At 44.0% G+C, this 13,231-nt stretch overlaps 1 protein-coding gene across 1 annotated transcript; it reads left to right on the plus strand.

Moving 5' to 3' along the window:
• Positions 1–365: 365 nt before the first annotated feature.
• Vhaac39-1 (V-type proton ATPase subunit VhaAC39-1) lies at positions 366–10,410 on the plus strand. Its single transcript, XM_077686448.1, has 8 exons — positions 366–546; positions 1,340–1,511; positions 3,199–3,377; positions 5,110–5,267; position 5,302; positions 6,311–6,486; positions 6,620–6,697; positions 9,879–10,410. The coding sequence occupies exons 1-8, from the start codon at positions 426–428 to the stop codon at positions 10,038–10,040; spliced, it is 1,047 nt and encodes a 348-aa protein (XP_077542574.1). The 5' UTR covers positions 366–425; the 3' UTR covers positions 10,041–10,410.
• Positions 10,411–13,231: the final 2,821 nt, after the last annotated feature.

The raw sequence follows: 13,231 nt of genomic DNA on the forward strand, positions 1-13,231 counted from the left end.
GTGGCAATCACCACAAGTTTTATAGCTTTACTGGACAAGGCCAGCTGCCCCTTGGCTTGTGTCATCACTGTCTGCATCGTTTGGCCGGGAAACACCCACGAATTCACACGCTTATCCCCTCGTACCCTTTCCACTATGGCAGCGCTGCTCCTCTTTATGTTAGAATCTCCCGCCGCCGCTCGGGACACTCCCCTATTTTGACTATGTATTTTGATTTACTCCGATTGGGAATCTTTTTTTAAGTTTATGACGGACAGGCAGACACATGATGAGGTGTTTATTTCCATGTGATGGAAAAAAATCGCGAATAACAGACGTGATAATTGCCTAAACCGTCAGCGCTAGGGGGCAGCAGGCGGCATCCGGTTTCTGCAATCTGCATTTAACTGCAGTCGACGGAGTCATATGATCAATACGGTGTAAAAATGTCTCAGCTCCTCTTTAACATGAGCAATGGTTACCTCGAAGGTTTGGTTCGAGGTTTTAAGGGCGGTATTCTCAAGCAGAGTGACTACTTGAACCTTGTGCAATGCGAGACCCTTGAAGGTATGAAATTTTTGACGGTTTACTTCGCGCTACACCCATTGCCGGCCACCCCCTTGCCGCTTAATTCGTTACATATGCCATAAAATGTTAGAAATACCACAGTGATTGTGGTCTTACTGGAATCATTTTAAGCTTCTGTGAAGTTTTTATTATCAATTGACGTCGTCTTGCCGCACCGGTAGCAGGTTTGATCGGTTCCGTGCTCTGTTGACATCAGCAGGTGGTTGCCGATTTTTGGTGGCTTCCAGCGCTGTTTTGTTCTGTTTATAATAAATTTGTTCTAAAGTGAAGTGGGCTCAATAATACTACATGGGTAAATTCATTTTCTGTCTATAAAAACGTGCATCCGGTAAGAAACAGTAATCTAGCAGAGCCCTTGTAGTACACCTTGTGCGTTACGTACCAGTATGCGAGTACACCTTGTGCGTTACGTACCAGTATTCGCGTTTCATCTCTTTATGTGAAGTTAAAACGCGTGCTTATAAGCCACTTAAGCGCCCAATGCCCAAATGGCCGCATGTAAAACGAAATCGTAGGCACGCTAGTTTTATGCTCCTGTGTGGTGTCATTTCGTGATTTCTCCCGTCTTTTTAAACCGTGTCGTTGAGTTTCTTCCCCTAGCCTGTAATGAATAGACAGTCACTGACCGCAAAGGCTGCCTGGCTATAGTGCCGGTTTAGTGCACTGTCTGTCCTTGCATTGGTGGTCATTATAGTGAACCAGCAAAAAATATTTTTGCGTGTGGCGGTTCAGTTAATGCGAGGTGCTGAACTGTATGTCATTTTATTCCCAGACTTGAAGCTTCACCTTCAGAGCACAGATTATGGCAACTTCCTGGCCAATGAAGCAAGCCCCCTCACAGTTTCGGTAATTGATGACAAGCTACGTGAAAAGCTTGTCGTCGAATTCCGTCACATGAGAAATCATGCAGTTGAGCCATTGGCCACCTTCTTGGATTACATTACGTAAGTTTGGCTTGTTCTTCATGAGCCCCTTTAAACTGTGTTATCATGTGCGAGCACTCACAATGAAGTTTGCCACAAAGCAGCCAGAGTCCGGCAACGTTATAAGAACAGTGTGTTTCACTTGCAGCACTCTTATAGAGGTTAATATTGTAGTGGTCTTGAGCAAACACAATCGACCTACTATTATGCAGTGGAAGGCACTCAACATTCTCTTGTTGGTTTAGTGACCCTGTATTGGCCCGCTTGTAGGGTTCGCGACTTTTCAGAGCTAGGCCTGCAAATTTGTGTGTGTGTGTGCAATTGTTACACAAAGCAGTTATTTCGGTGTTTATGGAATGTATGCACTGAAATATATGCAAAAATCTAAGCAGCACTTTGCAGGTCACGATTGCTGCCTAGACATTTAAATTTGCCACGTTTTTTGGATAGTTTTGCCAGCACTTTCATAAATGTTGAAGGTTTTAACTTTTTTTTATTACAAGTGCATCTTGTATGAGCTGCAAGCATGAGGAGGAACAACCACGGGGCTGTGGTTTTCCCTCCCTGTACCTACTCCATTATTTAAAAAAGTATTTGCTGTTGAAATGTGTACTGGATCCCCATCTGAACTATTGTGCCTTGTTAACTTTGATGTAAGGAACACACTGCTGTTACCTTTCCAACTTAGCACATTGTCCTTTCTTTGTGGTGTCATGCATCTTCAATGTGTTGCCTTTTCCTCTGCATTTTGCCTGAGCCAAACATGGGTGGTTTAACAGCATTAGCCATTTGCGAGGCTCAGGGCACTCACTATTAAAGCACTGCCGTTGTCGGTGGGAGCTGTGGCCAGCACTGCAACTTTTGAAAATTTATGGAAACATAGTTGAGGCTTGCTTTATGGGTATATTTGCCAAATTTTCAAAAGTGAAAGCTGTCGGCTTTACTGCAGCAACTTTCCAGGGGACTTAGTCCTTTGGGCAGAACTCGGGAGTAATTTAAATTAACAATATCAAGCAATGTGACACAAGTCAAAAACAAACGAGAAAGCTTAGCTGCGATCCTAGAAAACAAATATTGTTCAACTTCAATTATCCTTGGACACATTTATCTAAACTCAACCCATCTAACTGAAGGGCCACTCATTTTGCTGTTACTGAATGGGAGCTGAAATATTTAGCGTTTGTACTGTCCATACATGCAACAAAGTGGAACAAACATTCTCGTTTTAGGGATTTAACTGCTGCGGTGGCTCAGTCACTAAGGCATAGCGTGTTGAGCATAACGGTGTAGGTTAGATCCAGGCCTCGGTGACTGTATTTCTGATGGATGCAATAAGCAAACACCTATGTGTCGACATTTTGGCACAAATTAAAGATTCCCAGGTGGTCTAAATTTATCTGTAACCCTCAGCTATGGCACGCCTTTAGCCAACATATAGCTTAGGTGCATAAAATCTGTTTGAGCATTCTTGAAGAGTGAACATGTTACCATAGAATGGGGTGTGTGCTTGGATTTCTGCAAAAATTCGTCTGTACGTGCAAGGCTACGTTCCTATCATTGCCATTATTATCGTAAGGAAACTTTCCTCTGAAGCATGACTTTTGAGAAGACTTCTTCTATTGCACCGCAGGCCACAGGTGTGCAAATGGTGCGTACAGCAGTTGTCACTGACATCTGGATGGTGAGGCTGGCACCTTTTCCTTTGCAGGTACAGCTACATGATCGACAACATCATCTTGCTGATCACAGGGACTCTGCACCAGCGGCCGATTGGGGAGCTCATCCCCAAGTGCCACCCATTGGGCAGTTTTGATCAAATGGAGGCCATTCACATTGCCTCCACGCCTGCCGAGCTGTACAATGCAGTCATTGTGGACACACCTCTGGGTACGTTCCTCCAGTACTAACTCGTGGCGACTCTTTTGCAACGACCTGAAGTTCAGAATAGTAATGTCTGCTAATTCAAAACGTTGGTAACTGTCAGTTTTGATTTTACTATGTTTGGGGGTATTAGTATGCGCTTGCGCAATTAATGCGAAAAAATATTTTTTTATTCTGGCATTTTTGGCCGGAGGGCCTGCATTTCTCAAAAATAGTCTTTGAGAGAGAGAGAGAGAGAGAATAAACTTTATTAAGTTTGCCAACTGTGATGCTTAGTTGTCTGCCGTGAGCCCTTGGGCTCTGGCAGCATCCTCATCCAGCTGGCCGGCCAGAGTTGATCTTGCAGGCGGGAGCTGAGCAGCACGGTCTCCCACTGCTCACTGTTAGTGATTGTGCGGCCATTTGTGCGTGCGTAAAGATTTGCGTGCGTGCGTGTCCCCCAACTTGCTTCCCAGTTGGGACCCGAACCCATCTCCTTCAGAATATGTGTCAGCGTTAAATGCCATACCAACTAGACTATAAGACGGCTTTGCTCCCCTCCACTTTTTTTGTGTGTATGTAATTGTATCCTACATAAGCCCAAGGAAGTGGGGTCGATTCCTGGCCACAGCGACCGCTTTTCTGATGGCGGTGAAAATGCCTGTGTTTTTGGCGTACATTAAAGATCCCCAGGTGGTCAAAATTAATCCGGAGCCCTCTACTACGGTGTGCCTCATTGCCTGTGTAGCATCAACGCGTTAAAAAACTTCACAATCGATCATTAAATTGTATCCTACACCTGGGGTGGTAGCCAGCACTGCTCCGACAACTCTGGGTGAAGGGGACCTTCTTTTAACTATTTGACCTTCTGGGCCACGATTTCAGTGTCTGCAAGACAGAAGGTCGTGGGTTCGAGTCTCTTGAAGGTGGGAGGTTGTTCCTGTAGTTCATTAAAGGGACACTAAAGGGTAAAAGCAAGTTGGCCTGTATTGATAGATTAAAGTGTGGGGAATACAAATTCGCTACTTGCCACAGCAGGCTACTACTATACCTGTTTCCCACTAGCCCATCTCGCACAGACTTTGCGATAAAAGATGCTCTCCGGCATTTTTTCCAAGGCATTACAGCCAGGGTTACGCTGTGCCCGTAGTTTCTTGGTTGATTCACCAGTCAGTGTGAATAAGTTGTTCGATACACTGTTCATTGTGAAGGGCACCCAGAGCGTTGCACACATCCTTGGACCATTTGCGAAATGCTCTACCCCATGTGTTGTCTCTGCCAACCTTTACTAATATCAATGACTGCGATTTGTTCAGGATTAAGAAATCCAGTAGCATACGTCCGCTCTGTGTGCACCCGTGGCAGGCGCCATTTTTGTGGGCTGCTACTTCAAATTTAACAGAGTAGCTGGGCCATTTTGGGTCAAAGCAAAGAAGTAGGAGGCGTTACTGTTGGAATGACCCTCTTTTATTTGTGCTTAAACATTGATGGTCATCCACTGGAAGACCAAGATAATAAAAAGGTGTTTCCCTTCCTGATGGGCTAAGCTTTACAAGGAAGTTTGCTTATTTTCACTGTAGTGAATTCAAGCCAACAAGATTAATGTAATCTTATTTAGGAAAGTTGTATAGCACATGTTCGAAAACAGAGGACTTGTTAGCTTTGTAGAAAAAATTTACTTTTGTTTGTGTGGGCGTGCGTGTCTTGACAAATGTTGTGCAGCTGACACTTTAGCAGACTTGAACTCTTCTCTGTGCAGCTCCCTTCTTCGTGGACTGCATTTCTGAACAAGATCTGGACGAGATGAACATTGAAATCATCCGGAACACACTGTACAAAGCCTACCTGGAAAATTTCTACAAGTTCTGTGAAAGTATTGGAGGCACTACTGCAGATGTCATGCTTGAAATTTTGGCTGTGAGCATTCTTCTTTTGCTTCGTAAGCTTGAAGTGTTTGTTTTCCCCTGTGCTTTTGTGATATCTTATACAAAAATGCTTCATTGTTGTTAGAAAATTTGTGTTCATACAGTGAGTATTGGCAACAACTTGAGCGCTAACTGTATTTACTGGTGTACAAGTCCTGTTTTGTTTTGTCAAAATATTTTTGTTCGTGCATCTTATAGAATGGTGCAAGTTGCATAGAATTTTTTTGTTTCATGTGCGAACACGGGCACAATGTGAAAATTGCTGCCGCATTTACGGCGGTTGAAGGGCCATAAAGGTGGTTATATTAGCACACCAAGTACTTTGTTGTGCCTCATAGCTGATCTCCACTCTTTGTCCATCAGGGTAATATCACCCAGTAAAAACTTTGACAAAGCAGTGGTGCTTGCTATTGGCAAAGGTTGATTAAAATTTCGATCGGCACAAAAGGCAATTGACCGGCAATGCGCAACCGCCCACACTGGCTGCGTGCAATCATTCCGCCTTGCTGACAATGGGCCGACATCTCCCAGAAAGACTTCTCTCTATGTCCCTCCCCCCATATGCGCATTGGTGTTGCTGTAGTGGGGAACACCCTGCAGCAGGTGCCCTGATGTATGAAAAGATGAACTGGTGCATTTTTGTGTCTGTGTGGTCGTTGCCACGGGCGACACAATCTTTGACACTTGAGAAAATGTGCAGCTATGGTTGCCCTACTATGTCAATAATAGATGGTAAGCAATCGCTAGTGTGGTTCAGCTGGTACCCAATTCTGAAGCATGCACGATTTTCACACCTATGCTAAAAAAAAAAAGGTGAATGTCACAATCGATCAGTTACTGTAGGTAATACTTGTATGGAGTGGATGGAGAATAAGTGCTGTCATTCGCCAGGCAGGCCACATGCCATTCTCACTCTGCAGGAATGGGGGCGTGTGCTGCAGTGTGGTTTTAAAACTAAAATAAAGGTAGAGTAACAGTAACCTTGAGCTGTCTGGTTCCTGGATGTGTGGATAACAACTTCTGCTTGTCTTGCAGTTGAGGCTGATCGACGAGCTTTCATCATCACTATTAACTCGTTCGGCACTGAGCTGACAAAAGAGGACCGGGCAAAACTGTTTCCCAAGTGTGGCCATCTCTACCCTGACGGGCTGAATGCCCTTGCCAAAGCTGATGATTACGACCAAGTGCGAAGCATTGCAGAGTACTACGCAGTAAGGCTCTTTGTTCTTTGCAGCTTGTATTGATGTGTGCACATTGTACTGTATGTGGTGGGGCCGGCTAGGGCCAGTTTCAGCTTATCAGCAGTGATGGCAGGAGCTTACTTGTATGTGTGCTCTCTTGCAGCAATACAACGTCCTTTTTGGTGGAGCCGGAAACAACCCTGATGAGAGGACACTGGAAGACAAGTTTTTTGAGCATGAGGTACAGCCCTTCATTTCACCAGTGCGCTATGTATAGATGTGTTTGCCTCCCTTTGGTTTGTGCAGAGGGCTGTCCTTCACCTCTGAGATTGACGCGGGTTCGATTCCCGGCCGCGGTGGCTGCTTTTCTGATGGAGGCAAAAAGCAAAAATGCCCATGTGTAAGAGATTTCGGCGCGTGTTAAAGATCCCCAGGGGGTCAAAATTAATCCGGTTGCGCTGCGCCGGCGCGTTAAACCCTACAATCAGTCACGCAATCACCTCTGAGATTCAGTCCCCCCCCTCTCTCTCTCTCTCTCTCTCTCTCTCTCTCTCTCTCTCTCTCTCTCTCTCTCTCTCTCTCTCTCTCTCTCTCTCTCTCTCTCTCTCTCTCTCTCTCTCTCTCTCTCTCTCTCTCTCTCTCTCTCTCTCTCTCTCTCTCTCTCTGTGTGTGCATGTGCATGTGCATGCGTGCGTGTCCTTTTCGTATTGTCGTGGAAAATCTGTTTTTAAAAATATGCACAACACTTTTAGACTGTGGTTAAAGTGCACAATAAATATTGTTGCATCAGGAGGGGACACAAATAACAGCTAGTGCTTATTAAACACATGGAGGAAGCATTCCGTCAAGCCAACAGTGGTGCTGTAAGAAAATAACCCATTTGACTGCATTTTTTTATTATTGGAAGCAGCAACTTTTTTCACTACTCGAGGAGTTCATCAATTCCTCTACTCCTTGCCCTAAACAAGTGAAAAAATGGCATCAAGAGCTACTATGCCATCTTCATAGAATGACGGTAAAACAACCGGGATGCCGTTGTAGTTGCGAGCAAAGTGCAACACTAAAGTATGATCATTTTCACATTTTAGCGCAACACACTAGTTATTTAGCGTGGTGAAGCTTGCTAGGGTTATAGTACTTTTATCCTTGTGGGCACATTTACTGTAATGAGTTTTAGGAAATTCACATTGCAAAGCATTTTACAGCCATTTTCTCGTGCCCTTTCTGGTCACCGAATGGTTATGGAAGTGGCAACTATGGTTGGTAATTGTTTTCAATGGAGAACGGAATTAAAGTTGGCGTGATCACATTATCTTTGCAGTCAGGTGGGTATTCTTTGTTTTCAGATGCATTCATTAGAACAGTGGTTCTCAGACATGGCTGCCCCGGCGACCCCTTTTGGGCTTGCGAAAATGATGGGGGACGCCACGATGGAGCACATGTTGATCGGAGCCAAAATGTCAAACAATTTGCACTTGCAGCTTACGTCGCCCACACGCTTACCCTATGCCCACCTTTTCTGCTTGACGTTAATGATGTGCACCGTAATGCTAAACAATTTGCTCTTTAATCTAAAAGTATTCTAAACACCTATATGCTGCCTTTTTCTGACCAATTTTTTTTTTCTTCTGTTAGCTGATGTGTTGATTAAAAAGCGGATGCTAAAATATGTGCTACGCGGAGAAACCAAACGTACAAGTAATGTGCGAAGCCACCTTTTTGCATTGCAATGGCAAAAATCGAGAAGAGAATGGCGGGGGGCAGGGGGATGGGAAGCTTTGAGGGAGGCTTCGCTGACCCCTGGAATGCTCTCTCTCGCGGACACCCTGGGGTCCGCGGACCCCCATGTGAGAACCACTGCATTAGGTCAGTCTGGGCCTTTCCTAAGACTGTATTAATGTCTTTGAAGCCCTTGTAATTCGTATCATCACAAGGATACGTTTATAACATCTGAAATTTATCCCATTGTATGCAATGCACTTCAGCCATAAAATTGTTCGAATTCAGATTCTACAGTACATCAAATCAGTTTATCAATTTCAACAAAAGTACAAGGATACATATCGGTACTACAGAAGGAGGTCCTGAAGTGGGGCACTGATGAGGGGATCTCTGTTGCGATTTCACTGTGTGCGTGTGTGCAATCAAAAATGCCGAAGTGTGAAGACGAGGGAATAGGTTTCTTGCACTGAAAAGGGTGGCATGCACTATGCCCCCTGCAAAAGTAGCTTTGACCATTTAGTCCCTTCAACAAAAAAGTCTTCAAATCCCATAGACTTGTGTTGTTGCACATCCACTAGAAGGTAGGCCATGTGAAGATTTCAAGTGTTGCTGTTACTACGAACACTAATGTAAAAAACGGAAATGTCTCTCTGGGCAGCAAAATAAAAAGAGTAGTCAATCTTTTTTCAGTTGCCCATTCAGGCTAAAGTAGAAGTTTAGTTGAGTTACAACATACTTGAAAATGCATTCAAACGCATTTTAAGCGCATTCAACCAGAGACCAGTCGACACAGCACTGTGTCTTTCTGGGCCCTCATTGACTGTGCTCTTTTAAGTTTTCCCACCAAATCAAACCACTGCACGGCTTCAGTGGTCACTAGAGGTGTGTGAATATCAAAATTTTGGAGTGCGAATAGAATACGAATATTTTTGGAATACAAATAGCAAGAACTGACTGTGAGTAGATTAGAATATTTTATTATACAAATTTTGCCTTAGTGTGCATAGAACTTCTAAATCATAGCTACAAAAAATGAACTTGTCAGGACTGAACACATCTGAATGTACTAGTGCCGGATTAGAAAATGGTGCAAAAAATTTTTAAAAATATGTGAATCAGTTGAGATGGTAAATCAGGGGAATAAAAATTTTGGCTTACAATGCCTTGAGGAAATGTGGGTTCTTCAACAGGTTGTGAATAGGAGTATGACTGGCTGCAGTCTCTCCAGCCATTGAAAAGAGGCTGGGAGTACTAGTGGCTGGTATGACAAGCATCTTTGTGCAAGCATTGCTAATGAGTGATGACTCTTTATTCCTCGCTCAGCCACCATATTGACAGGAAACTTCTCTTCGTCTCATAAACTTTATCTGAACAGCTAACGTACACCAGACTTAGCATAGACTTGTTTTGTGCAAGGCTCGCCTATGGTAGGCTTTTTTGCCCAGCTTTGGCGCCGTACAGAAAGGCATCCCAAGGGATAAGCTGTGCAGTGAAGCTTAAATGTTTGCAGGTTGTGCAGTAGAGTTTACTTTTATTCCTCTATTATTTGTAAATTTAGAATACTGTGTTGTGAAGTGAATTGAATAGCAAACACTATTTGCAAAGCATTCGAAGTTTTCAACATTTGCATGCATTCACTGGTCACTCGTGTCTTTGTGGTGAGGGCGTCTCCTAATTTCTTCCATTCTGGTGGTATGCAGGTGATGCTGAACGTAAATGCCTTCATGCAGCAGTTTCACTCTGGAGTCTTCTACGCATATGTAAAGCTGAAAGAACAAGAATGCCGCAACATTGTCTGGATTGCTGAATGTGTTGCACAACGCCACCGTTCCAAGATTGACAACTACATTCCAATTTTTTAGTTGCCTTTTTTTTTTATTGCGAGCTGGCTTTAAGTAGTTTGGTGTAGAATGCGTACCAGGCATGGCAAAGATCGGCCATTAAAATGCTGGTGCTGAAATGCTTAATGAGAGATGGCATTAAGATGAAGCTTGCATGTTGTATTCTTGTGTGGTAATCCAAGATGCAGGTCAGAACCTGAAAGCTGTTTTATCTGTTAGTCTGTTACAGCAGCTCATGTGTGAACAGTTTAAAGGGCTAAAATAAACTTCCCTGTAAGCGTGTATTTATTCTGGACCCTGTGAACGGCTCCTACATGTACATATTGCAGATTATATGCAAGGAGTATGTGTATCTCCTGTGTTTCTTTAAAACAATAAATGTGAAAAATGATTGCTGTGGTGGTTTCTGGTGCATTAAAATTGGTTGGAAAAAAAACACAGCACAGGGACACAACGTGAACACGTGACATTCATGTCTTCTCATCCTCTGAACGTCCCATCCTCTTGCTTACCGCCAACTTGCCACAGCACTGCACTGACTACTCGAAACGTATTTTGGGGTAAAGTCCATTGTCCTAGCAATCTCCTCCCGCAAGAATTGTAAAAATCCGTCCACTATCACAGAAGCTACCAGAGACAAAAAAATCTAGCATAAAAAAAAATCATTCCCTCCCAACTCTACCATGGACAACGCAACGAAACCTGCTCGCACTCTCTGAGAGGAGGGCGGCTCATGGCATTCTCTTTGGCGGCCTTCGATATATCGCAGGCCGGGGAGTTTTCTCTTTTTCTCCGCAATGTGGAGGGCACTGATGCCTGCTCGCAAGTGCACACTCGGGTCGGTAGGGAGTTTTTGAAGCAATAAACATTTGTTGTCGAGTGGACTGGTTGAAAGGGAAGAATTGAGTTCGTCACTCAAACTTCGCCCACACTCAAAACACAAAAGCGCCAAAACTGTTCATACAGGTTCAGGCATAGAAGAGGTTGGTGCAAAGTGCCGATGATGGCGGGTTGTCACAGGAAATGCGAGAAATAAACTTTGAAGTTGACGAGCAACAGCCAATAGGACAGCCACCGCTGTAATGGTGTGATTACAGTGGTGCATAATGAAGGAAATTGAGAGTGCGGTTGATTTTTCTGCGTCTTTCACAGCAATTTGTGAGCTTACCACTTCACGTGCATGTGTAATATTTGGCTTTGGTATTCCTGGCAGTGTAATCTAAGCATCATGCAGGTTTATTAGCATTGCTCAAGGCGTGTTGCAGGGTCATTTTAAATTTCATTGATTGAGAGGTCCATGGGTAAAAAAAAAAAGTGAGGATACCTAAGCACTTCTGAGTTGTGAATGTGAAAGCATTAGTGTCCAGTTGAACACCACAGGGTGCCGTGGCTCTCTGGTGGTTGCTGTGCCGTTGGGCGAGAGGGGCAGGAGAGGGTGGAGTGCTCTCGGCATACTGCGTGCTGAAATCAAACCAGTTCAACCGGAACGGCAGCCAAACAGCAGCTGCTGCCACTACCCTTCATAGCTCTGTGCATGCCCAGGCATTGCCTCAATGAAAGTGCACAATCCGTTTCTTTGTGGTTTATCTCTGAAGCAGGTGCCATGAAGCCAAAGATGTGTCGCAGCAATGGAAATTTAGATGCAGTTTTGCTACCACAGGCATTTATGACGAAGGAGGAGCATTGCTATGGAATATCTTTGAGCAAGGGGGTACTGATGTGGAATTTGTAGAGCTGCTCAAGAGGATACTATGTGAGTATAATAAAAAAAGGTTCAAGTTATGATGAGATGACCAAAAATATGCAGAGCTTGTGTACGTTCATATAGGGTTAAAATAGATGTCCTCTGTCTCCACTGTTGTTCATGCTTGATATTACAATAGGAAAATATCTGAAATTTATTACTTTGACTTCATCTTGCCACAGCAATAGACAGCTTGTAGAACGGCATATCCCACAGCTGACATGCAAGTGACATGATGTTACTATTGGAATGCAAAGGACATGCAAAAACTTGCAGAAATTAGTAGTAACATAGGATGTGCTATCTTGATACCCATGAAGGACATTTTGAGGTGAAAGGGAGGGCAAATTTTGCTATACTAAAACATAGAGCACTGGGCGGTACAATAAATATCAAGTACGGGTTATCTTGAAAGGAGTATGATGCTGGCCCACAGTTTCTAACACCGTACTGTACGTTAAAGATCATAAATCCTGTCGGGGGATGATAGTTAACCAGTAGTCAATTGGCTAACTAGCATTAGGTGTCGACGGCCATACAGGGTGGCGAGGCCTGGGCCTCTTTTGCACTCGGGGAAGCACAGAATTAAATATAGTTTGAGGAGACGCTCGGAAAATCGGATGATAAGAAATGGGGAAAAGATTGCACACAGTCATTTGAAAGCGGGGCAACTAAATAGCACAAGACGACAAGAGAGCTCGAGGCGCAAATATGGGACCATCAAAAAGAAAGTGGCGGGAAGCATGGAAGCAAAAAGTCGCTGGAGGTTGATAAAGCAGGCGAACAAGGAAACAGAATAGAACATTTTTACTGTAAAACGACACAGGGTGCGTTGCTTTTTGAAGTCGAAGCTTGCTGTCTGAGAAGCAACGCCTACATTAGCAAATACTCGCAATTGGATGACACTTGTGTATGGTGTGCAAAGATTTCTTGAGCTAATTGAAGACTGTCCGTAATGAAATGCCAAAGTTTCCGTCCAGTTCGAAATGGAGGGAACAACCACCTTCCTGAAGCACTGCATGGTTTTTACAGATGGTGTACTGTTCGACTGCTCGTGCAAGACCGCAATCTATAGCGAATTGTGCAATCGGTGTAGGGGTAGGGACGTTGACAGTTAATGGGAAGCAGTGCTGGCATGCAGTAGAAATTAGTGCCAGTCTTCATTAAAAAAAAAAGCAGGGAAGTGGCAGCAAAATAAGGCCGTAGCAACAATAGTTGGTGTGAGCCTATAATCAAAGGGGAAATATGGTCCTTTGCTTAGACGAAAGGTAAATGTTAGCAACAGAGTCACAGAGTACTAAGGCAGGCCAGATGGCAATTGCCATCACCTGCACGCATGCGAGAGCCAACGTTTCGATCTATAATTATCATTCCTCCATGATAATTATAGTAACGTTGTGCGAGAGCTGCGAGAGGGCGAGAGGCGTTTTCAAAAAGGAAGCTTAAAAACATCATCATCATCATCATA

This window comes from Haemaphysalis longicornis, unplaced genomic scaffold, assembly GCF_048455015.1.
Source record: "Haemaphysalis longicornis isolate Haplotype H1 unplaced genomic scaffold, Haemaphysalis longicornis Haplotype H1 scaffold_1, whole genome shotgun sequence".
NCBI lineage: Eukaryota > Metazoa > Arthropoda > Arachnida > Ixodida > Ixodidae > Haemaphysalis > Haemaphysalis longicornis.

Excerpts from the sequence above, each read along its gene's own strand:
- Vhaac39-1 (XM_077686448.1), top strand. The coding sequence starts at position 426 with ATGTCTCAGCTCCTCTTTAACATGAGCAATGGTTACCTCGAAGGTTTG. Across the intron at positions 3,378-5,109 it reads CATTGTGGACACACCTCTGG|CTCCCTTCTTCGTGGACTGC; the intron begins GTACGTTCCTCC and ends TTCTCTGTGCAG. Across the intron at positions 6,698-9,878 it reads ACAAGTTTTTTGAGCATGAG|GTGATGCTGAACGTAAATGC; the intron begins GTACAGCCCTTC and ends GGTGGTATGCAG.